This window comes from Equus przewalskii, chromosome 11, assembly GCF_037783145.1.
Source record: "Equus przewalskii isolate Varuska chromosome 11, EquPr2, whole genome shotgun sequence".
In the NCBI taxonomy this organism is placed as follows: domain Eukaryota; kingdom Metazoa; phylum Chordata; class Mammalia; order Perissodactyla; family Equidae; genus Equus; species Equus przewalskii.
This window is the reverse complement of record NC_091841.1, coordinates 25,433,468-25,458,300: the sequence shown is the minus strand read 5'-3', so window position 1 is coordinate 25,458,300 and position 24,833 is coordinate 25,433,468. Positions and strand designations below refer to the sequence as shown.

At 52.8% G+C, this 24,833-nt stretch overlaps 1 protein-coding gene and 1 long non-coding RNA gene across 2 annotated transcripts in view; both read left to right on the top strand.

Annotated features, from left to right (window-relative positions):
* LOC103565274 (uncharacterized) overlaps positions 1-10,781 on the top strand; it is a 41,152-nt gene extending 30,371 nt beyond the window's left edge. Inside the window, exons 2-3 of the long non-coding RNA XR_548248.2 lie at positions 3,766-3,870; positions 8,269-10,781. This is a non-coding gene — a long non-coding RNA (uncharacterized lncRNA). The remainder of the gene's footprint in view (positions 1-3,765; positions 3,871-8,268) is intronic.
* An 8,094-nt stretch (positions 10,782-18,875) lies between these two features.
* On the top strand, positions 18,876-24,307 carry ZFTA (zinc finger translocation associated). The gene is made up of 5 exons (XM_070564156.1): positions 18,876-19,223; positions 21,407-21,904; positions 22,444-22,821; positions 23,045-23,605; positions 23,835-24,307. The coding sequence occupies exons 1-5, from the start codon at positions 19,085-19,087 to the stop codon at positions 24,296-24,298; spliced, it is 2,040 nt and encodes a 679-aa protein (XP_070420257.1). The 5' UTR covers positions 18,876-19,084; the 3' UTR covers positions 24,299-24,307.
* The last annotated feature ends 526 nt before the right edge of the window (positions 24,308-24,833 follow it).

Here is a 24,833-nt window from a genome sequence, read left to right as displayed (position 1 = left end):
ACTTCTCTTACAGATCTAAGAAGAATTGTTGATTTTTCAGTTCGTTCACCTTTTTCCTTGTTGTTAGGACAGAGCGGCAACTTCCAAGTTTCTCATGTGCTACAGAACCGTGATCTTTTATGTGGATGATTTTATCTTCCAGCAGAGGATGGTCCACCTCTGCTCTTTCAGGCTCAAACAGTCAGAATTGATCGCCTCACCCTGGTCGTGGGTTGAACTGGACTGGGGAGCCGCTCCAGTTTTACTAAGACTCTGTCTCCGCTTGTTTCATCCTCATTTCTCAGGCGTGATCCTTCTGGGCTTTTGCATGAGAGCCTGGAAGCTCTCTGTCTCCCTGGTGTATGGCTGTGGGAGATTTTATTCTGCCTTTTGGAGGTTTTGAGTTTAACTCTCCTGTCTCCCACCCCACATATCTTGAAAGTCAGGCAAACATCCTATGTTTCAGGCAAGCCCTCTTTCTCCAGTCGGACTTTGTCTCCTAAACACCATGAGACTGTGGGAGACTTCACTCTGACTTTTAGGAGCTTCTAGAAGCCTCCAGCTCCCCATAACCACCAAAAGCTCTGCTGGTTTCTCTTTCTCCCGGTAGTGTCCCTTTGACTGAGCTAAGCTTTTGTGCCAGAATTGACAAATGCCCCCAGAGAAGAATATTTAGCTAGCGATCCTCAGCTCATTCAGGAAGGAAGGGCTCCTCCCTCTTTGGAATTTTAATTCATTTTGTTCATTTATAGCATCGCAGTCATAGTTTTCTGCTGTCTTTAAAATGATGATGCTTGCAATTTTTCTGGGTTTTTTTCCCTTCTAATTTTTGCAGTGGGAGCCTTGGTCTGCTGGAAGCTTCTGTATTCTAGCTGGAAACAGAAGTCTTTTTGATCTTTTCTTGAATTCTGTAAATTCTCTCCATTATTTCTTCAGATATTTTCTCCTCTCCATTTTTATGTTTCTCTTTCTGAAATCCTCCTGTCTGCATATTTTTACTTCCCCTTCTATCTTCTGTATCACATTTTTTCTTTTATATTTTCTAAGTTTTTTTGGTCTTTGTCTTTTTGAATCTTCCTTCTGGGAAAGTTGCTCACTTTGGTCTTCCAGTTCATGAATGTTTTCTTTAGCTGTTTTTATTCTGTTTCACTCATCTGTCTGGAATGATTGGCACTTCTGGTTTTAAAGGGCTACTAAGGAATAATCAGACTGCTATATGCATTCATTCATTCATTCATATATTCATCAAATATTGATTGAATGCCTACCTTGTGCCAGGGCAGGTAGGGAGAATTCAATCACCATCTATACAAAGGAACCTTGCAATTTAAACCTCTAACTCAGACCCACATGTGCAATAGCCTACTTGACATTGGAGGCATCTCAAACTCAACACATCTGAAATTGAACCAGGGATCTTCCCCTAATCAAGATTCTACTGGTGGCAAGTGGCAGAACTCCAAATCAAACTGGTTTAAACCATAAAGCAAAGTTATTGGCTCAGTTAACTGAAAAGTCCCAGGGGGTAGGGTGACTTAAGGCCTGGCTGATATTAGGGGCTCGAAAGGTATTGACAAGACTCAGCATCTGTCTTTCCATCTCTTGCTTCTGCTTTCTTCCCTGCTGACTTCACTTTTAGCCCTGCCCTCCTCACGTGGGGCTGAGATGGTCACCAGCAGCAATAGGCTTACATTCTTCCAGCTCAGTGACTCCAGCACACGGATTTCTCTTTCCCAATAATTCCATCATCAGCCCCATGCTGAAGTCTTGCTGACTTTTCTCGGGTTTTGTCCTCAGCTATAAACCAATTATTGTAATTTGGGGGAGGAATATTCGGATGGGCCAGACCTGGGTCTGGGGCCCACACCTGCCGTGGACGTTATGTTCTCTAGCTTTGCAACCCAGTAGAGTAAGAGCCACTTTCCTCAGAGCTCCATCAAACTCCCAAAAAGGGACTCTCATCAGCCTGGCTTAGGACTCACGGCCTTTTCCAAAGAGATCTCTGTATCCTACTGATAGTCCCGGGTCTGGTGTTGCCAGATTTAACAAATAGAAATACAAGACATTCAGTTACATTTGAATTTCAGATAATGAAGAAAATTTGAAGACCACTATGTCCCAGGTATGCATCCTATACTTTATCTGGCAACCTTACCTGGGGCATATACCAACCCCTCAATGTGGGGGATGAGGTCAGCCACACCCCAACCACTCAGTTCGAGTGTGAGGAGGACAATTCCCTAAGGAAGAATGGAGGTGCTGTTTCCAGAAAGAAGCATGGATATGGGCTGCACAAATGAAGGCTGCCCTTGACATGCTCTGTGCACACCTAGTTCCCTGCAACCCATTACCCTTTCCCCAGCTCCTTTATCCCTGCCAAGAGATCCCCGTTTGACACAGGAAGTAGATGGAGATCCCTTGACTTTAGGAATAGAGGCTCTTCCCTCAGCCCAGAGGAGAAATTATGATTAATCTAAACTACCAACGATAGTCCCCTTCTCTTTTGGCAAATGACTAATGTTAAAGAAAAATTATTCATGACACTTGTTGACGAGTAATAAAGGCAGACTTTCTTCAAGGGGGCCTACTGCAATGGGGCTTTGTAGCAGGGGGGAGATCTGGATCAACTCTGAATATATCAAGGAAAAGTGGGGATTTATAGCCAAGGAGCAGGGTGGGGTCAGTGGACGGAAAATTACTATGAAGAAACCTCAGGGGTGAGGAAGGATTCTGGCGAAATCGACCTAAGAGGATTCTTGCTAAAAGTGGACAATGCAGAGATGAACACAGAAGCCGAAAAGTCAGGGCATCGTTGAGAAGAGAATTCAGAGGAGCTTGACTAGAGTTTGTCAGGAAGAGAGTCTTCATCACTGATACAAGTGTTCCTAGCTCCCTTTGTATCCAGGGATGGCCATGCAACCAGTTCTGGCCAATGGGAGGCGAGGAAAATTTGCTGGGGGAGATTCTAGAGTAGATTTCCTTCCCAGAAAAAAAGACAGAGGCTTTGGAGGGAAAGATCTTTTGCCCCTGTACCTCACTTCGTCTTACTTGGAATGCTGGTGTGAGCACATGATATTCGGAGCTGTGGCAGCCACTTTTGGATCATGAGACAAAAAACATAGGAGTAAAAAGCTAGCAGGCTAAGAATAATGGAGCTGAAAGGTGGGAAGAGTCTCAGCAAACTCTGGAGACTTCAACCTCCAGACTTCTTCTCTAAACAATAAAGAGCCTTATAGTTTAGCCTCTGCCTTCTGTTACTTGCAGCTAAATGCACTCTAGCTGATATATCCTTCCCTCAAGCCTGCTTCTCTCCTAATGTCCCACAGCTCAATGAATAATACCACCACCTTTCCTTTCATGCAAATGCAAAACTTTAGTGTCATCACTGGAACCTCCCTCTCCTCCCCTAGTCCACCCCCCAATTTTGTTGAGCTTCCTCAGTAACTCTGGAATCTGCCTCCTTTCTGCGTTTCCGCCTCCACTATCATATTCCTGGTGAGTCCTCATTCCTTTCCTGGTCCAATTCACAAGCCTGCTATCCAATTCCTGCCTCTACTCTTTGTTCCACTGCAATATATTTCCAGTTGTCTTTTCAAAATATAAATCTGATAATGTCACACAACCCATGCCATGCCAAAAAAGCCCTCAGTTACCTCCCCTTGCTCTTAGAATAAAGACCAACATCCTTAACAAAACCTTTAAAACCTGTATGCTTGGGCCTGCCCCAAGTCATATCTCATCCACGCTACTTTCCTCTTAATATGAGTCTGTTCCCTTCTACCACAGGACCTTTGCACATGCTGGAATGCCTGGAATGATCTTCCCCACCTGTACTCTCCTGATCCACTCCTGCCCTGCCTTCAGATCTCCCTATTACCCCAGCTTTTTCAGGTAAGCCTTTTCCTGACCACCCAGACCCACTGTTACACTTTCTCAGAGCTTGACAAAGTTCTCCTTGAATACAGTCCACAGAGACCTTCTCCATTTCTCTCAAGACCTAGGAGATGTCCACAGGCATCTCTTCCCTGCTTCTCCCAGAATCCTGCCAGCACTCCCTTAAGCTCCTGAGATCCTTCCCCTCTGGGACAATCTTGCTGCTTTTCTTCTATTTGAGGCTTTCAAAATCAATGGGCTGCTAATTCTCCAACAGCAGTGGGAACAAAAGACAAATTAACATTTCGGTAGATTATTTTGACAGACGAATAATAAGGCAATTACATTCTTGTGTTGTCTTGACTGGGTTTTACAGGGCACCACCTAACCCAGATACGGGAGGTTCTTGAAGTACCTAAAGGATGAGGACGCTTGAACCAGGAGCAGAGGGAGAAGTACCGTCCAGGCAGAGGGAGCTGTATGTGCTGTTACATTAATGAAAGAAGGAAACCGTTAGACTGAGGCGGTTCCGAGGCTGCAGTGCCTACATAAGTAAACCAAAATCTAAGCCTGTAAATACCTCAAGGTTATGAAAGTGAAATCTCAGGACAGCCAATCACAAACAGCCAACTGGGGTCTAAGCTATAGCCAGTCAATCATTTCCTTACTTTGTGTCTTCCTTTTCTCTGTAAAACTTTTTCCCTGGCTCCCCTTGACAGAACTCTTCTAGCCACTTCCAGTTTGGCATGGCCCAGTTGCAACTGATTTTTGCTCCAATAAATTCCCCCCATTTGAATATGCCTTAGTTTGTCTTTTAACAATTCTGGTGTCAGAAGTGGGATCTGAAGGAGACCCCCAAAGGTCCCCGGAAACAATGAGCAACCAGACGAAGGTACCTGCTGAGCTCATCTTGCTCCCTGCTTTCTCACCTTATCTGGAGGTCACGGGTAAGTCCTCTCAGATCTGAGCTCCACGGTTTTTGCATTTAAAAGAGCTCTCTGAATTTATTTGAGTATTTTCTTCTCCAGACTGGGTCTGGGCTCGGACTGGGTCCAACTTAGAAATCAGACTGGGTTTGGGATTGGACTGGGACCTCAGGCTTCAGGTAATAAGGGAAAAAAATTAGAAAAGTGAGTTCCCCTCAGTCCAAACTGTCTGAGACTTCCCCATCTACCACCCTAGCTAACTATATGTATAAAAATTATGGGCCCCAAACCTGTGTTTTCCTGAACCAATGGTTTAACCTCACCAAGGATAACCCTGAATTACGGTGACCACAGTGGGGAACTTTTAACCTAAATAAGCTTATCCATTTATGAGGTGCTCTAGAGAAAAAAGGGTCCTGAATTTCCCCAAAACAATGGGATGCATTTTTAATTGGTATGCAGAAGCTTCTAAGAAACTAAATGAATCAAAAATTGCCTCTTTAAAAGATTCTTTACAAAAGGCAAATGAAAAGCTTAAGCAACAAGCTGACGGTGAATCTAAAAAGAAGTTTATACTGGCTACCTTGACTCTGACAGCTCCAACCGCTCCTTCTCTCTACGCTCCTCTCCCTAAATATTTCGAACTTGTTAATCCCTTTAATTAATCGCCTTTTCACTTTGAAGATGAGCTAGAGGCTGAACAAATGGCCTTTAAGGGGAGGACCTCTGCTGAGTCTGGAATACCAGAAGTAACCATCTTTTCTCCATGACCAAAGGCTGAACTTAGGGCCATCATCAAAGATTTTTCCAAACCCTAAAGAGAATCCTCAAAAATTTTATGAGGGATTTAGAATTTTAATTGGAGATGACCATCTGGGACTCTTGGATCTCTATCAGTTTATTCATATGACATTAGGACCTGGCGATGTCTGAAAATGGATAGTTAAAGCCAAATGGGACGATCCCGAAAGCGACATTTAAAGACCCACATCCTAATCCCCCCGCCAGAATGGCCCAAAACATGCTAGAAAAACAGCGCAAGACCTAATTGAAAGTATTGATAAGGTATTTCCTCAAAAGACTGACTGGTCTGTCAATTTCATCCTGTAAAGAAAGAAAGGATGGAGCAGTCTCAGACTATGAAACAAGACTGGAAACTCTTTTTGCAAAATGTTCTGGGCTTTCTTTATTAAACGCAGGCACAGAAAACACCCTGACTTTCTTGCTTGTGCCTGAACCAAGTAGCCTAATAAAGAGACACAAGCCGGGCTGGAAAGCCACCGCTCTTGTTGAATTAACAGCCCTACTCGAGCATTTTGAATAAACCTTGGGGCAAGATAAAAGGAATAAACTTATGGTGCTGCAGTTACAACGGCTCCAACGGCCGAGAGGACCTCCGCATACATTTCAGGTCAGGATCTGGAGGTAGTCCACTCAGCAATACTCTGCCCGGAAATGTGCCTGCGATGCAAACGACCAGGACCCTGGGAAAAGGGATGCCGCCTGCTGAACCCATCGTTTAACAGACCTCCACCTATTAGTCCAGACTGTTTTTCCATTGGGGAAGTGTTAAAAAATTTGATTACTGAAATAATAATAAGCCTTGATGGGCCTCCAAGGGATCTTCCGGTAAACTGCTCCCCGTGATACTTCCAAATGAGCAAGGGCAAACTAAGATAAATATTAATGCAGAATCCTGTACGGTATTGGTGGGTCCTACGTCCACTTTATCTACATTAAACCTCACTTTCCTAAAACAGCAAATGTCTCAGAGCAAAGAGAATATTTTCATGGGTGGGGGCGATGGTTTCTAACCAAATTCAAAGGGTACCCGTGTCTAAGCCAGTCCAGCTGGCAGCGGGGCCATTTTCAGGAAGCCATAATTTCCTTCTCGTGACACTGCCCTGGTGAGCCTGTTAGGACAAGATTTGCTTTCTAAATTGAGGAGTTATATAAAATTTAACTCAGAAGGAGAAAAGATCTTAGGATTTCTTGACTCTCCGGAACCTGAACTGCTCTGCTCTCCGCAAGCAGGAATTGATGAAATTGAGACTCGACAGTATGAAAGCCCCGATCTCTCAGAAGTGCCTGGATGCCCACGGGCTTCCTCCTCAACCGACAGAGGCAAAATTAAGAGTGCTGAACCCAAAAATATCCAAATAGATCATTCCACACCCTGCCTAGAAAAACAGATCCTGAGTAGCATGGAAATGCTCTAGAAGACGTCCATGTTCCATGAGCCAGCACTGAAATTGTTCCAATGTGCAACAGGAGTGAACGCCACAAGACTGACTCTAACGGAATTCTTTACGATAATTCATATAAAAGACAGAATCAGGCACCTGAGCTGGAGCAACAATGTTGAGACCAACAAGGGTGCGAATTTAATATTAAATGAGGACTCGCTGAGGGCCTGGATGGCCACCTGGTTCGTCCCGAGTCCTTAAAAATGTCATTACTGAAAGCTCCATTCTGCAACTCATCATGGCACAAATAAGATGATCCAAATTGTGAAAAAGTATTGATGGGGTGATGGCTCCAAGGTCACAAAATTGGTTTACGACCAGTGTCTGATTTGTCAAACCCATAACCCTGAAAGACCCATTAAGGTATTAGATGGAACCAGCTACTGGGCCATTTTAACACTTACAAATGGATTCCATTCAATTGCCTCCTGCAATGGGTTATCAATGTGTTTTTGCAATTGTTTGTGTGTTCACAGGATGGAATGAAGCCTTGCCATGGAGAAAGGCTGACACCACAACCATGGCTAAGAAACTTTTAGAAAATATATTTCCTTTATGGGGCATCCCCAGAGAAATCTCCAGTGATGGGGAACTCATTTCACCAGACAAATAATTAAACAGCTAAATAAGGCACAGCTGACACAATCGTATTACCATTGTCAGCCTCAGTCATCTGGTAAAGTTGAACGGACAAATGATAACTTACAATTAAAGCTAGCAGGGCCCGCCCGGTGGTGCAGCGGTTAAGTTCGCACGTTCCACTTCGGTGGCCCGGGTTTCGCGGGTTTAGATCCCGAGTGCGGACATGGCACCGCTTGGCAAGCCATGCTGTGGTAGGCGTCCCATGTATAAAGTAGAGGAAGATGGGCACGGATGTTAGCTCAGGGCCAGTCTTCCTGAGCAAAAAGAGGAGGATTGGCAGCAGATGTTAGCTCAGGGCTGATCTTCCTCAAAAAAAAAAAAAAAAAAAAAATTTAAAGCTGGCTAAATCAACAGAATCAACTGGACTGCCCTGGCCAGAAGTTCTGCCGCTGGTTTTGATGGCAGTTAGGTCCACACCTTTGGGAAAGCATAAATCAGTGCTTTACAAAATAGTAACAGGAGACCTATGCCTTTGATGGTAGAACCACGTGGGCCTCTTGTACTCATGAATTCTGACGTGACTCAGTATTGTAAAGCTTTAGCGCGTTACGCCAAAGTGTATTTCCACCAGGTGACGGGATCTTTCCTTAACTCTCTGACAGATGGTCAACCTTCCACAACTTAGAACCTGGAGAGTGCTTCTTCTGGAAACGACCCCTAAGAAAGACTTCTTTGCACTTTGTTGGAAGGGACCGTACCACGTTCTCCTCGCTACCCAGATGGCAGCCAGACTTCAGGGACTTGAACCTTGGGGTCCATGTCTCCCAGCGGAAAAGCGCTCCTCCAGACTCCTGGAACTACGTAGCAGCCGGAGATCTAAAGTCAAAATTGACCCAGGAGATTCCTCCCCAGAAGCAGACAACGCCTTGAGGTGGACAGCTCTCCCAGGATCACGGGTCAAGATCTCCGTCTCCAATATGAAACCTTTATCCCTTTTGCCTACTTGCTTTTTGCTTTTGCTCCCCATTAATGCCTGGGGAGATAACACTATAATTAGGATTTCACAGTCAATAGCTACTGCAGAAAACGTAACCAACTGCTGCATTTGTCACACTAAACCAAAATCAGTAAATGAAGAGAGAGACCCCTTAGTTCACCCTATAAGTAATTTCACTGGAGTCCCAAATGCCACGGGAGGCCGAAACTGTTCTGCAGGTCCCTTTTTATAAAGTTAAAATACTAAGTCCACATACCCCCATTTCTTGCCTCAATTTAACCTAACCCTGGGATAGGAAAATGAGATACATTAAATATATATAAAAAGACACTGCAGGGGCCAGCCCTGTGGCCGAATGGTTAAGTTTGCCTACTCTGCTTTGGTGGCCCGGGGTTCACTGGTTCAGATCCTAGGCACGGACCTACACACCAAGTCACGCCGTGCTGGCATCCCACATAGAAGAACTAGAATGACTTATAACTAGGATATACAACTGTGTACTGCGGCTTTGGGGAGAAAAAAAAAAAGAGGAAGATTGGCAACAGATGTTCGCTCAGGGCCAATATTCCTCACCAAAAAGCATTAAAAAAAAAGACACTGCAGAACAATCAGTGTAAGTCAGACCATTTGTAGGCTCACTGTCAGGCCCATATACTTAGGTGGTCTTTGTTTTTTTTTGTTTTTTTTTTAAAGATTTAAAAAAAATTTTTTTTCCTTTTTCTCCCCAAAGGCCCCCGGTACATAGTTGTATATTCTTTGTTGTGGGTCCTTCTAGTTGTGGCATGTGGGACGCTGCCTCAGCGTGGCTCGATGAGCAGTGCCATGTCCGCGCCCAGGATTCGAACCAAGGAAACACTGGGCCGCCTGCAGCGGAGCGCGCGAACTTAACCACTGGGCCACGGGGCCAGCCCCTAGGTGGTCTTTGAATATGTGATAATGCAGCATTTGAGTCTTGCTTGAGTGATGCTCACACCTCCATACTGACCAATGGGGCCAAAAATGATGCTCCTTACGAGGGAGCCCTATGTACACCACCTGGCCACTCCTTTATATGTGGAAGTTTTGATAATGGTCCCCATGCTTGGGCAACGCATTGTCTTGAGAGCTGAAGGATGAAAGGACAACGTGCTCTTGCTGTACTGTCCCGTTGTCCCTTCATAATGTCACAGAAGCTCAACATTGGTCCACTCCCTTGAATTTATACTATTGACCAAAAAGGAGTTTACCAGCAGATGTTAACTTCTCTGGAAAGGGCGTCTTTTGGACGATCCCTTCTTCCTTGGCTTGGAGTCAGTACGAATGAACATATGATGGGAAATGTATTCTTAACGCTGGCAACTGTTGCTGCGTCTACTGCTAAGGCCATGGCTGCACAATGAAAGTCCCCGGGCTCTCTTGCTAAGTGGTTTTAGATAGAATTGCTTTAGGTTACTTGCTGGCTGAACAAGGAGGAGTCTGTGCCATAGCAAATACCTCCTGCTGTACCCGGATGCACACCTCTGGTGTTCCAGAAACTCAAATGCCAGAAATTTACAAACAAGCCACTTGGCTAAAACAGATTGATAACTCACTAGGTACATTCTTTGATACCAACCGGTTTGGTTCATGGGGGTCCTGGCTACAGCCCTTGGAATTAATCTAAGAGTCATCATCTAGTCTCCCCGGTGTGCTGTGTTCTCTCAAAGATCTTAAATGCATGTTTGCAGCCACCAGGCCCACATCACACGGTCTCACTGTGCCTGGAGACACAGAAACGAGGTGAACAACGGGATAAACAGCGAAAGTCCTTCTTCTGGGGATCTGACGTAATAACCTATGAGTTTCATCATGAGCCAAGGGCAGTTTAACTCTGAGGGTGACTGAGAGTGGCACTAATATCAAGTTTGTGGTCAACCTTTCATGTATGAGAGGATCACCAAAAGGGGGATATTGTTAAGCTAATTAGACAAGGAGGCCATTAGTCTGAGGTGGCTGTGATGCCAAGGTTAGGAAAGCGAAACACTAAGGCCAACCGATCACAAACAGCCAGCCAGGCTTTCCGCTGTAGCGAATCAATCATTCCCTTACTTCGTTCCCGCCTTTCCTCCAGCTCCCGTCCATGGCGGGCTTCTATCTTCTTCTGGTTTGGCGCTGCCCGATTGGAATTGATTTTTGCTCAAATAAATTCCTAAAATTTTAGCATGCCTCAGTTTCTCTTTTAACGACGGGCTCCTTAAGTTTGGTCAGCTGGGAAGAGAAGGTGAGGCGTTAGAATCGAGAGGCATCCGTGGTTCATTGGACGGGATGTCGGGGAGGACCGCATTCCCCAGAGCTACAGAACTGTTAGAAGCCCAGAGAGGATGTCAATGTCCCCACAGCTCAGGAGGCAGCTTCTCCGTGTCCCCACGCTGCTCCCAGCTTTGAGCCCTGGGCGGGTCCTGATTACAGGGAACAGGGCATCTGAGGGCTGCCGTTGCACAGAACTTCTGAAGGCCACATACGAGGAAAAAGCAATTGGGTATCTACTGCATTAGTAAGTGGGGAGATAAACGTTTCTTTTAGTCAGGAAAGTGTCTGTCTTTCCCTAAGAATTGGGTAAGTACAACCTAATGAAATACTGTGACTGTTTTTAATGAACAGTTAAGGAGAAAGAAGGAAGACAGAGAGAAGAGTTAGAGGGAAAGCGGAGAAGCGGGAGGGTGGAGACACATGCAATGGGCACTGAGGGCTGAACGGCCAAGGGGCGGGCGGTGTCCAGGTGCCACCAGCCTGAAAGCCCCTGCAGCCCCCAAACAGCTCCGGTTCCTCTTTCTCCTCTTTGTCCCGTAACAATATTTTATCAAAAACTTAAATCCTCCTGCAATTTGCTTTTATCACTTTGGCGCACATAGTTCTACTTTCTTCTTCTTTTTTTATTTTTATTTTTTCCCCTCTTTCTCCCCAAAGCCCCCCAGTACACAGTTGTATATTCTTCGTTGTGAGTCCTTCTAGTTGTGGCATGTGGGACGCTGCCTCAGCGTGGTTTGATGAGCAGTGCCATGTCCGCGCCCAGGATTCGAACCAACGAAACACTGGGCTGCCTGCAGCAGAGCGCACGAACTTAACCACTCGGCCATGGGGCCAGCCCCTACTTTCTTCTTTTTTATGGCCACCTAGTATTTATAGCATGAACATACCCTGGCTTATTCAGCACTTTCCCTATTGGAGGCCAGGTAGGTAATGCCCAGGTTGTCATTACGACCTATCATGCTGCAAGAACCCCCTTGTCCACAGCCCCTTATGTGTGTACGTTTCTGTAGGGTAGAATTGCTGGGTCAGAGGGGATGTGCATTTTGTAAAGAAAACTTTTAATTTTGGAATCATTTTAGATTTACAGAAAAGTTGCAAAGATAGCACAGAGAGTTCTCATATACCTCTCGCCCGGTTTCCCCTAAAGTTTTCCCCTTACATCGTCGTGGTACATTTGTCAAGACTAAGAAACCAACATTTGCATATGACTATTAGCTCAACTCCAGACTTCATTTGGGTTTCGCTAGTGGTATTCGTTTTCTTGGGCGGCCATAACAAAACACCACAGAGCAGGCGGCTTAAACAACATGAATTTATTCTCTCACACTTTGGGAGGCTGGAATCCTAAGATCCAGGTGTCGGCAGTGTTGGTGTCTGGTGAGGCCTCTCTGCCTGGCTTGCAGACAGCTGCCTTCTTGCTGTGTCCTCGCATGGCCTTTCCTCTGTGTACATGTCGGGTGAGAGAGAGCTCTCTGGTGTCTCTTCCTCTTAGAAGGACACTAGTGCTATGGAATTGGGGCCCCACCCTTATGACCTCATTTAGCCTTAATTACCCCTGTCTTCAAATACAGTCACATTGGGCCTTAGGGCTTTAACATATGAACTTGGGGAGGGGGGAGCGTAATTCAGTCTGTAACACTAGTTTTTCCACTAATGTCCTTTTTCTGTTCCAGGATCCCATCCAGGATACCACATTGCATTTAAGAGCACGTGCATTTTTAGATTTAAATAGATTTGGCCAAAGTGGCCCTACTAATTGACACATTCCCAGCTGTGCATCCCCCTTTCCCCATGCTGTCCCCATTCCTAAGAGCATCACATTTTCAAATCTTTGCCAATCAGATAGGTGACTAACGATATCTTGCTGTTTACTCAGCTGTTCCCTGAATGCAAGTCAAGTTGAGCTTCTCTCTGCTGGCCACCTGTTTTTCCTGACTGTGAATTGCCTGTTCCATATGGTGGAAGAGGGTTGGTCCTGATCGTCACAGTTCTAGCCACCCTCAGATATCAGCTGGCTGGCTATGAAATACCAAAGTGTCAGGAGAGAGCATCTGATTGGCTTTGCGTGGGTCGGCATGACCACTCCTACTGGACAGTCACCTGTAGGCTCCCAACCTGGAATGCGTGGAGGAAGTATGGTTGCTGGGGGCCCCCAGGGTCGGTGGGGAGGGGTGAGCTGGGCAGAGATCCAGAGCCATCTCCCACAGGGCTGTGATGGACAGAATGGAGGGGTGACCCCCAAAGTGTGCCTTGCCCCTCGAATTACTTGTCTTGCTTTTAACTTGAATGACAACATGTTCTCAACATGAGTGACTTGACATCTGTTGCTCCTGCCATTCAGCATTCCTTCTTTTATTAAGTTCATATGGTTTTTTCCTTATGGTAACCACCCTTCTCAGTCCCCATGGCTGGGGTTGCTGACTCCTCTGGGAGCGGGCATCTGACCCCATCGGAAGTCAGTGGCACATCCCATGCATTTGGCCACAGTCATTGGCTGAAGGATAAGCATGTGATTAAGCACGTGATCCACTTCAGGCCAATGAGAGCGAGACCTGGGATGTTCCTGTTGATCGGCACCAGCTTCCGGAGGGTTAGCTTGGGAAGGAAGGGAGGAGAATGGAGCAGGAAGGCTGGCGTAGGAGCTCCAACTGCCTTCGTGATATATTATGTTTTATATGACATTATGTAGCAAAGACGTCAAAATGTTTAGATTTGTTAAAGTTGAGAGGTATGAGTATATCTATGTTATGTGCATCATAGGGTTTTCTGTATGTTTGAAATATTTTATAATAAAAAAAGTGTCTTCAAGTGTCAAGGATTTGGAGCCTGGCAGGCGAAGGGTTGTCTTCTTTTCATCAATTACTAGCTGTGTTTTTGGACAAGTTACTTCTTTTCCCATCTGTGACTGCCCCTCTTGGGATGTCACAACCTCTTCACCTGCACTGAACACTTGATTCAGTTAACATGGGGAAACAGCTTGCCAGTTTTCTCTTTTCGAAAAAACAAAACCTTATTGGCTGCTTTATTTTCAAATTTAAGTGGCTGGAGTTGAAATTCCGCCAACACACACATACAAAGTCTGAAGGTTTTGCTTACACCTGGAGATCACTTGTAGGCTTGGAATTCCTTTGGAATTTCATAAAGGATAACTTAAGTTGCAATCTACACGCAAAGTCCTTTGACATTCACAGGCTTTACGGCAAACTGACTTTAGTTCTTTGAAAGAGTTTACGTCTGCCTTCTGGAGAACGCGGGAAAGCTACTTTTCAGAACCACTCTTTGTTTTATAGTTCCAAGACATATTGAAAAGTAGAATCCAGAATTTGTAGCAAATTTTGGTCTAGTGAGGTTGGTGTGTTCACTGCCTGAACAACTTCCTTTAGAAACACTATTCACAGCTCCTCTGTGCTGGTCATCAGTGGGCCCTTCCTTTAACGGGACTCCCCAAGGAGCCACTGAGCAGAGGGCTCCGCTGCTGCCCCCAGAGACTTGGAGGATGGGACCAGCCACCTGAAGGAGCCCACGGTGCTGCTGGCTGGAGGCACCAGACGGCACACGCAGAGTCTGAGTCAGAGAATGGAAGGGAAGAGGCGAGGTGCAAAAACGAGGAGTTCTGGGTTTGATACAGGCTCCGAAGTTTCCAGCTTGTGACCTCATTCTTTCTCCACCCCCCTTCAAATCTATTTTTCTTTTTATTTCCCTGGCCCTCCCATCCAGATCCTTGGGACTCAGCCTGGCCTTTCTCTGATCATCACATGAAATCAGGCACCGCATCCTGTAGATTCTACCCTCTTAATCTGGCTCAGTCCAGGACCACTGCTAGCCTCTAAGGGGCCCGTGTTAGAAACTAGCTAAGGGGCCCCCTCTGGGCTAGTGAATTAGGAAAAGATGCCCCGACTGGGTGGAAGCAGCTTTCAGGTATGTGCTTGGCTAACACAGCTCGTTGGTGAGGTGTCCTTTGCTCCAGGCAGATGCCAGGGTGCAGGGCTCAGCTGGGGTCACAGGCGGCGTTTCACCCCCTCAGCCCCTCCAATGCCCCTTGAGTGCAATGAAGATTGCACCACACGATGTGCTGTGGCCCTGCTCCAATCTTTGGCGTCCTCTCTGTCACCCCTGCTGCTGCTGCCACTGCCCGAAAGCCATTCTTGTTGCTGGTGGGGACTGCCCGAGCAGTGTCCACAGTCCTTCTCTCTCTTCTCTCCCCCACCCCCACCCCGTGTCTTCAAGGCCACCTCCTGCATGTCCAGGACCCTGGCTCCGGGCACTCCTCCTGCCTTCAGGACAAACAGACTCAGCATGGCACCCAGCGAGGTGCTTGCTCAGCTCATTTCCGTTTCCTCTTCTGCCTCTCCTGTCAGAAACCTTCACCCTGGCCTCGGCCCAGAAAGCGTTTGCTTCATTTCTCCTCCTGGCAACCCCTCCTGGTCTTTCAAGACTTGGCTCACCTAATACCTTCCCTAGGAGCCCCCTGTATTGCGATCAAGGCCGGCTAACCATTGGGCACTGGTGCCTAGCGCCCATGATACTTTTAGAGGCTCATGGAAATGTTTTAAATTATTTTAAAATCAGAAGAAAATAATGAGGTCTAAAGAAAAATGTGTTACTTTATCTCACATTAGAAAAAATAGAGAAATTTGTATGGCCCACAAAAATCTATTAAGTCATTTTTTTCTTTTTTTTATAGAGGAAGATGCTGGTGGAGGCAAAAGTCGCTATGGCCCATAGAAAGTCACTATGTGACCCTGACTGCTGTTGTTTCCCCTTCCCACAGTAGGACTAGCAGAGGAGCACTCCCAGGAAGTGGGGGATGCCCCCCTCCAAGGGCCGTTAGGTAATTTCTGAACCTTTGTATCCCCAGCCCAGGCCAGTCCAGTGGTTAAGATTTGGTGCTCTCAGAGTCTGCCCGTGGCCTAGTGATTAAGTTTGTATGCTTTGCTTTGGCAGCCTGCTTCTGTTCGCAGGTGCAGACCTACACCACTCATTGGTGGCCATGCTGTGGCAGTGACCCACATATAAAATAGAGAAACGTTGGCCCAGATGTTAGCTCAGGGAAAATCTTCCTCAGCAAAAAAAAAAAAAAAGAAAGAAAGAAAAGATTTGGTGCTCTTAGAGCTGGCCCATGGCCTAGTGGTTAAGTTCTGTGCTCTGCTTCAGTGGCCTGGGTTCAGTTCTCAACATGGATCTACACCACTGGTTGGCAGCCATGCTGTGGTGGCAACCCACATACAAAATAGAAGAAGATTGGCACAGATTTTAGCTCAGGGCAAATCTTCCTCAGAAAAAAAAAAAAATTTAGGGGCCAGCTCTGTGGCCGAGTGGTTAAGTTAGCACGCTCTGCTTTGGCGGCCCAGGGTTTTGCCGGTTTGGATCCTGGGCGCGGACATGGCACTGCTCATTGGGCTATGCTGGGGCAGCGTCCCACATGCCACAACTAGAAGGACCCACAACTAAAAATATGCAACTATGTACCAGGGGGCTTTGGGGAGAAAAAAGAAAAATAAAATCTTAAAAAAAAAAAAAGATTTGGTGCTCTCACCGCTGCAGCCTGAGTTCTGTTTACTGGTCAGGGAGCCATACCACCTATCTGTCTAGAGTCATACAGTGGTGGCTGCTTGTTACTGTGACACTGAAAGCTATGCCACTGGGATTTCAAATACCAGCAGGGTCACCCATGGTGGACAGGTGTCAGTGAAGTTTCCAGACTAAGAAGCGGGGCCTGCCCACCCACTTCCGTTTTGGCCATGAAAACCCTGTGCACAGCAGCGGAGCACTGTCTGATATTGTGCTGGAAGGTGACAAGATGGCGCAGAAAGGCCGGGCAGGGTTTGCTCTGCTGTACACAGGGTTGCCAGGAGTCAGAATCCACTCGATGGCAATAACAAAAACAAACAAAAAATCCCAGCCCAGAGCTAGGCACTCAGGACTGGCTCTGTCAATGCTTTCCGGATAAATAGAAATGAATGAATGAATGGCCTTGGGGGAGATTTTCGACTCTCTGAGTCTCCATTTTTCCATCTGGAAAGCGAAGCTTCATCCTCACAGGGTGACCGTGAGGATCAAACGGAGAGTGGGAAAATGCTTTGGAACTGTGGAGCTTGGAGCCGTTCCTGATGCTATGCAGGATGTGGGCAAGGAGAGGAGCACTGGAGGTTGTTAAAAATGGCTCCAGGTGGCTTTGAAAACTTTCTTTTGGTAACAAATAAAATTACCCTATTTATACACATAGAAAGAGAACTGGAAGGACAGGTATTGAAGAATCTCACAGCCACCAGCCCTGAGCATGGGTTATCTTTGCAAATTTTTTTTTAAAACATCCTTAGAAGCATGTGAAGGCCGGATCTGCGCCTTATTTTCCCTTTGTGTCCCTGGGCCTGGCACAGGTGAAGGACATTAGGAACGAAGGAATCCTCCATCTCAGGGTCCCATCTAGCACCCCATTCACCAGGGCCCTGCCCCCAAGTGGGTAAAAGGAGGACGGCTCCTCCCTGAGAGCGAGGCCAGCAATGGAGAGAGCAGAGCTGTAGGACGCAGACTCAGTTTACCCAAGGTGATGTCTCTCCCAAGTCATCATGGGGACTGAAGGAGATGGGTCCACATCGCCAATGGTGACAGACCCCTTCAGGCACTTAAGAAATTTTAGTTCCCATCCTTTCTTCACACTTAGGAGATAGGCTTCCTGTGTGGCAAGGAATTTAATATTTCCCATGGCTCCCGACGGGCTGGCATTGTTTCCTTTTTATAAGCCGTGGGTGCCTAAGTCATAACCAGCATCAGACCTGTCTGTCTTGTTCACGGCTCTACGCCCAGCGCCTAAAATCATGTTGGCACACAGTAGGTGCTGAGTAAGCAAATGACTCTGTCGAGGTTTACTTCTTTAACGGACTGCTGGGTGCCTCCCCAGTGAGAAGGAAACCCACCTCTAGATCGTAAGACCCTGGGCGGCCTCCCGCACCCTGTAATTTGGATCTCTAGGAATCGCCTTTGTTGTGGGCGACCAACCACAGGCAGAGCAAAGCAAGCACCTGCTCCTCCAGCCGGGCCTCGCGGAAGGACCCCAGGCTGCCGCGCCCCGTCTCTCCGCTTCCCGAGACCTGGGGGTCCCGAGGCATCCCGGGGCTCGCAGCCAGCGTCCGCCCCAGCGCTTCCCAGCCGGGGTGCCGCGCGTCCCCAGGTGCCCGACCCCGCGCCCGGGGTCTGCGTTCTTCGCCTCCTCGGGCCCGGCGGGGGCTCCGGGGCTGCGTCAAGCGCTTCGTCGGGCACCCCCGGGCCGGCGGAGGCAGGAGCCTGAGTCACGGCGGCGCACGCCCTCCTCTCAGCCTGCCATCCTGGGGCCACCTCCGCCCCGCAGCGTCGGGCCCCGGCACAGCCGGCTCTCCCCGAGTCTGCTGCGCGCCCCCTCTTCCCTGCCTGAGTCCCCGCGGCCGCGGCCCCCGCCCCCGGCCGGCTCCGGGGGAGCGTCGTCCGTCCGCCCCTCCAATGGAGAAGCCGGAGCTCCCAGCGCTCCCCGGCGGCTCCCGCGGGAGGGGGCGCGGCCGCCCCCGCGGCTCCACCCTCTCGGCGGGGCCGCAGCCATCTGGGGCCCCTGCCAGTCGCGTCCGCTCCGGGGCCCGCGCCGAGCTCGCGCGGGAGGAGGCAGCCCTGGCAGGGACCCGGGCCTCCTCCCCAGGCGATCGAGCCCCTGCCGGAGCCGGTGCCGGTGCGAGGAGCCGGGCGCTGAGATGCCCCGAGGGGCAGCGGCTGCGAGCCGAGCCTGGGTGAAAGCGCGTCGCAGCGGACGCGGGCGCCCCTCGCCACCTCGGTGACCCTTCAGGAGCGGGGACCGGAGCCCCAGAGGCGGCGGTGCGGGCCCGCGGAGGGCGGCGAGGTCCGCGATCCTAACGTCCGGGGCGGGCGCCGGCTGCGGAGCCTCGGCCCGGCTCTTCGCCTCCCGCCTCTCTCCCCCAGCCCCCCGCGAGCTGGCAGGAGGAAATAGCGCGCGGCCCCTTTAAATTTACCCAGGAGCCCTTAAAGGAGCCCCAGGGGCCCCAGACAGGAATCCCCACCCCGGTCCAGCCCGCGCCGCCGAGCGAGCAGCCAGCCGTCCGTGCGGCCGGCCGCCCCGTGCATGCGCCCCGCGCCCAGGGGCCCCGCGCACCGAGCGCCCCGCGCGGGCCGCCGCCGGCCCCGCGGCCCCGCGCCCCGCCGCCCCGGGGCCCCGCTCCGCAGCGCAGCGCATGGAGCCCGGCGGGGACCACCGGAGCCGGAGCGGCGGCGGCAGGGGCGGCCCCGGGCCAGCAGCGGCCTCGGCACGGGGCCGACCGCTGCCGCCCGCCGGATCGAGCGGCGGCGCGGAGCCCGAGGAGGACGACGGCGGTAAGAACTGGGGCCGGCGGCCCGGGCGGGGGCCCCGGCATGGGGGAGGGGAGGGCTGCGGCTCCGGGCTCCGGGCCCCTCTCCGCCGCCGAACAAAGGGGGGGACGCGGGCAGGGCGGCCGGGGGCGCCACCTGGCGGGCGCGGATCGCGGCTGCAGGGCCAGCGGGGGAGCCCCCAGCCCGGCTCGCGGGGTCGGCCTGCGGGGCTCGGGCGGATCCCCTCCCCCGCAAGGGGCCCCGCGGCCCCCGCCTTGGAGGCCAGGCCGGAGGGGCCCCAAAGGGCCTGGCCGGGCGCCACGGGGCGCGCGCTCTAGGCTGTGGGACTTGCCGCCCCCGCCCCGTTCTCTTTCAGACTCCCAGGTGGTCTCCCTTATCCGGTTGTCTCTTAAAAGTCGGCCCAGACCGAGGGTCCCTCTCGGGGGCTTCCCCCCAGAGGAGCTGAGCTGGGCACTCCGCTGCTTTCGGTCGGGCTGCGCCTCTTCTCTTGTGGCCTTGCTCAGAGAGAGGCAGGCTTTTCTCTCCCCCATATTCTCCCAGGAGACGGCATAGCTGGTGCCTGGGGGCCCCCGCCACTGCCTTCCCCACGGCGGGCAGTTTTTAAAGGGCTGGGCTCGCCCACAAAGGCAGACACCCCCTCCTGTCCGCGCCTTGTCTCCTCCCTTCTTTTCAGAAATTTTTGGCCACAATTTGGCAGCTCTAGCGGGACCAGCCGGTCCTCCCCGTTCGCTCTCAGAGGAGACTGTTTCTTCATTTCCCTGCCGCGGGGTCACCGCGTTAAGACCCGTGAAGGTTCTGTCCAGGCTGGGGAGCCTCTGCCCTCATCTCCAGCTCCCCTCCCAGAAACTCCCCATCCCCTTTTGTTTTTAAAGAATCTCAGCTCCTCCCCTTTTTTCGGCTCTTAAAGCGCCAGTCCACGCTAGACTAGCAGAGCTCCAGCGCTGGAAGGATGCGCAGAGACCAGCTAGCTCTCCAGTGCCTTTGCAGACAAAGGCGCTTAGGCCCAGAGAGCGACATGACCTATCAGAGGGCACAGAGCAAGTTACCAGTGACGCTAAGATTCGAACCCAGGTCTCTGACTCTGAAGCCAGCGCTTTTTCTTTGGCTCTGCTTAAACCAAAAACAAACGAAAACCACAATCGTGACAGGAGCCCTCTCTGATCCTATCTTTTGTTTCCCCGACCCTGAGATAGTCCACTGGGAGAATGACCACACCTGTCCATTCAGCTTATGTGGCCAGGAGACCCTTTTCTAAATAACATGGGGTCCCAACTATAGGGAGGGTGGGGGACAGCCTAGGGTCTCTCTTTGGCAAAAGAGAAGACCACTGGGTTAGTGGGCTCTGCTCGGGCCTCCCCGGTGCCCGCCCGGTCATTGCTGGGCAGTGGCCTGCTCCCTGCCAGAGCGAAAAATCAATCCCCAGAAAGACTTCGTGGGCTCCAGTAGCTGGTGGCCACTCCCTGCCTGAGTCTTCAGTAGCCACTCTGGTGGCCCCCCTGCTCTCCCCTTTCAGAGTCGTGGGCTCTCCCAGGCTCTGGAGAAGTCAGGGTCATAAAAACTCCTTCCCCTGAAGGTGTTGACAGCTTTGTCATGGGGATCCCTCCCGTGGGGAACCGACAATGCTTAGGGCCCCCTATAATGGGACTCTCAGGACGACGTATTTGGGGCATTATTGGAAAAAGGGAGAAGATCTTTGGGTGGGGCCCCCCTAGCTGGGGCCTCAGGAGGGTGGGTCCTGTGTGCAGCCCTGGATGCAGACAGATGCCCCCTTTGTTCTTCTCGCCCCGCTGCCCGCTCTGCTCCGCTCCGCTCCACTCCGGCTGTAACCGCCCTGGCAGGCTGCTCCCCTGGCCTTACCCCCACAGCTCTTGTCCAGTCAGGGTGCCTAGCAGAGTCACTGCCTTCTCGGCCGTCACTGTATTTTTTAAAAAGTCAAAGCTGGTCCCTGACAGTGCCCTGCGTCCTTTTGTTCTTGATCCTCTCTTAAAGGGTCCTCGCTGTTTATGAAGGGCTAACGTTTTGACTCCCTGCTCTCCCATACATCCCCTTTACTGCTGCTGTCATCCCTTTCCTGCCCCGGACCAACCCCTCCCCCACCTCCTTTTCTCAGGCTGCAAAATCAAAACTCTGGGTCCTTTCCCTGGAAATCGGAGATTGAAAAACTGTCTCCCTTTCCCCCTCTTCAGGGCCAGATCTTCAGCTGGAAGGGGGTGCCTTGGGGTCCTGGGGGAGTGCCCCCCTGCCCTCCTCCAGGGCCAGGGGACCAGCATCTTCAGGCAGGAAATACTCAGACCACTGTGAGGCCCGGGCCTCGAGGCCTGGAAAGAGCCGCATCCCCGGCCGTGACCACCGGCGCTACTACCACGAACACTGGCGGCTGGAGTACCTGATGGACTTCAACCCTGCCCGGCACGGCATGGTGTGCATGGTGTGCGGCAGCTCCCTGGCCACTCTCAAGCTCAGCACCATCAAGCGGCACATCCGTCAAAAGCACCCCTATTCCCTGCACTGGAGTCCCCGGGAGAAGGAAGTCATCAGCAACAGCTGGGACGCCCACTTGGGGCTGGGGGCCTGTGGAGAGGCCGAGGGCCTGGGGGCCCAGGGGGCTGAGGAGGAGGAGGAGGAGGAAGAGGAAGAGGAGGAGGAGGGGGCTGGCCTCCAAGCTTGCCCACCCAAGGGCCCAGGTAATGGAGGACATGGAGAGGCAGGGGCCTGGGTGGCAGGAGGGGCCAGGTGAGGACAGCCCTGGCTTAGCCGGCCAGCTGCTTTTCTTCAACAAGTCCCTGCTCCTTTTCGGGGCGGGGTTTGCTTATTGCCCTTATTGTATCATAGTAGGGAGGGACAGTGGGAAGAGCGGGTCTCCAAGGTCCCAGACAGCGTTGACCTGTGGTTTTAGGAGGATCAAGGAGAGTAGAAGCTGGAGGGGTAGACAGGGGAAGGGCTGGGAGCAGAGGGTGCTGCGAAGGTATGGCTGACAGTGAAGTCCAGAGAAGGAGCTAGAATCTGGGTCTGGGGCAGAGTGGGTGGGCTTAGGGTTTGTGTGTAGGAGGATTAGGGGATGGAGGAGTTAAGGTTTGAGGGGAGAGGAAGAGAAGGGCAAAGGTTAGGCCTGAGGCTCTGAGTCAGAGTGAGGGAGAGGCCTCTGGAGGACCTGGCTGTGGTGGGGGGGGGGCTCCCCCAGAGGGCCAGCATCTCAGTTCCTTCCTCCCTCCAACCCTTTCAGGCAAAGCCCCAGCTGGTGGGGGCAGCCGGCGCCAGCTGCGAGGGGGCCCAGTGGCACCCCGGGCTCGGCGTCGGCGCCTCTCGGCCTCCCGGAGGGCCGGGGGCAGCAGGGGGCTGGGTGCCCGGCGCCTGGAGCGGAGGCTGAAGGAGTCCCTGCAGAACTGGTTCCGGGCAGAGTGTCTCATGGACTATGACCCTCGGGGGAATCGGCTGGTGTGCATGGCCTGTGGCCGGGCACTGCCCAGCCTGCACCTGGACGACATCCGCGCCCACGTGCTGGAGGTGCACCCCAGCTCCCTGGGGCTCAGCGGCCCCCAGCGCAGCGCCCTGCTGCAGGCCTGGGGCGGCCAGCCCGAGGCACAGTCCCAGCCCCCACCAGGTGCGAGGCCCATCCCAGGGCCGAGGCCCCCTCACGTAAGGGCTGCGAAGTGGGATCTGTGGCCAAAACCGGGAGGGACTCCCTCCCCCCACCCATCCCCCATCTCGCACTGGCTGGGGCCTCTAGCTTGGGGCTGGGGTGAGGAGCAGGGGCCCCCCTCTGCCTGGGTAGGAGCGACCCAGCCAGCAGGCTGAGCCCCTCTCCCTCACCCCTTCCCCAACAGACGATGACCTCGTCCCCCAGGACCTGACCAGAAAGAGCCGGGACTCCGCCCTCGCTGCTGGAGCCCCCTCCTCTCAGGATCTCAGCCCCCCAGACGTAAAGGAAGAGGCTGGCTGGGTCCCTGAGAGGCCCGGGCCCGCAGAGGAGGAGGAGCTGGAGGAGGGCGAGAGGGTGGGGGTCCCGGGCCGGTCGCCGCGGGGCCGCCCCCGCCGCCGCCACTACCAGGAGCGCTGGCGGCTGGAGTACCTCATGGAGTTGGACGGCGGCCGGCGCGGGCTGGTGTGCATGGTGTGCGGGGGCGCGCTGGCCTCGCTCAAGATGAGCACCATCAAGCGGCACATCCGCCAGCGCCACCCGGGCTCCACGCGCCTCAGCGGGCCCGTCAAGGCCCTCATCGCCCAGGAGTGGAGCGAGAAGGCCGCCCACCTGCTGGCCCTGGGGCTGCCCTGCCCGGAGTCCCCCAGGGACCCCGCCGCCCCCGGCACCGCCCCCAGCACAGCCGCAGCCTCCGAGGAGGGGGGAGGGGCAGAGGAGGAGGAGCCAGAGGAGGAGGAGTGGTGGGGTGAGCCGGTGGAGGGCCAGAGCAAGTGGAGAGGGAGAGCGGGGCAGGGACCCGGGCCAGGCAGGGAGCGAGGGCTGGGGACGCTGGGGGAGAAGGTGGAGAGCGGAAGGCTGAATGGAGACTGGGGAGGAGGCGACAGGAAGGCAAAAGGGGGCGTTATGAAGCTGAGCCCCAGACCCGAGCTGCTGTCGTCCCCCCGCCTCCAATGCAGCCCTTTGTCCCTTCCCAGGCGATGTCCCGCTTTCTCCTGGGGAACCGTCGGAGCGGCCTGCCGAGGAAGAGGACGACGACGAGGACGGCCAGGAGCCCGGGGGACTCGCCTTCCCGCCGCTGCCCCCACCGCCGCCGCCGCCTCCCCCGCCGCCGCCGCCCCGCAGCCGGGAGCAGCGGCGGAACTACCAGCCGCGCTGGCGGGGCGAGTACCTGATGGACTACGACGGCAGCCGGCGCGGCCTGGTGTGCATGGTGTGCGGGGGCGCGCTGGCCACGCTCAAGGTCAGCACCATCAAGCGGCACATCCTGCAGGTGCACCCCTTCTCCATGGACTTCACGCCCGAGGAGCGCCAGACCATCCTGGAGGCCTACGAGGAGGCGGCGCTGCGCTGCTATGGCCACGAGGGCTTCGGGCCGCCCGCCCCGGCGCCGCGCGACGGCGGCGCGGACCTCAAGGCGGGCGCCGTGTGTCGGGCGTAACGGACTCGCGGGCCGGGCGGGGCCGGCGCTCCGGCCGGGAGACCCTGCTTCCCGCCGCCCCGCCGCCGCCGCTGCCGCCGTCCCCCGCTGGCCGGGCCGGGCGGAGACTGGGCTTGGGTGGGGTCGCCAGCGTCCGCTCGGTGCCAGGAGCCCCCCTGAGCTGGCCCGGGCGCCGCAGGAAGCGCGCTCCCCTCGGACCCGCGCAGGGCCCACGGGTCCCGAGAAGCCACAGCGGCCTCCGAGCATTTGCACGGAGAGCTTCCAGCCCAGCCCGTGGGGTGTGCGGCCGCACCCCACGAGGCGATCGTGTGCCTGGCGGGGATCGGCGACGCCGACAGTCAGTATTAGGGCTCCAAGGTGGGAGCGGGGAGAGGACGAAGAGGAGGGCGGCAGCCCCTTCTCCTGCCCGGGGTCCCAGCTCTCGGCAGCGTGGCGCGCCGCAGGCACGGCTCCCGGGTCGGGGGCGGCCGCTCCCCTGGCCTTATTGATATTCTCTGCCGCCGAGGCCTGGACTGCGCCCCGGCGCCCCCGCAGG

What these genes read in the sequence shown, in the direction of transcription:
- ZFTA (XM_070564156.1), top strand. Translation starts at nt 19,085, where the DNA reads ATGGAGCCCGGCGGGGACCACCGGAGCCGGAGCGGCGGCGGCAGGGGC. An exon ending in ACAGTCCCAGCCCCCACCAG is followed by an intron (nt 22,822 to 23,044) that starts GTGCGAGGCCCA and finishes CTTCCCCAACAG; the next exon opens with ACGATGACCTCGTCCCCCAG. An exon ending in AGAGGAGGAGGAGTGGTGGG is followed by an intron (nt 23,606 to 23,834) that starts GTGAGCCGGTGG and finishes GTCCCTTCCCAG; the next exon opens with GCGATGTCCCGCTTTCTCCT.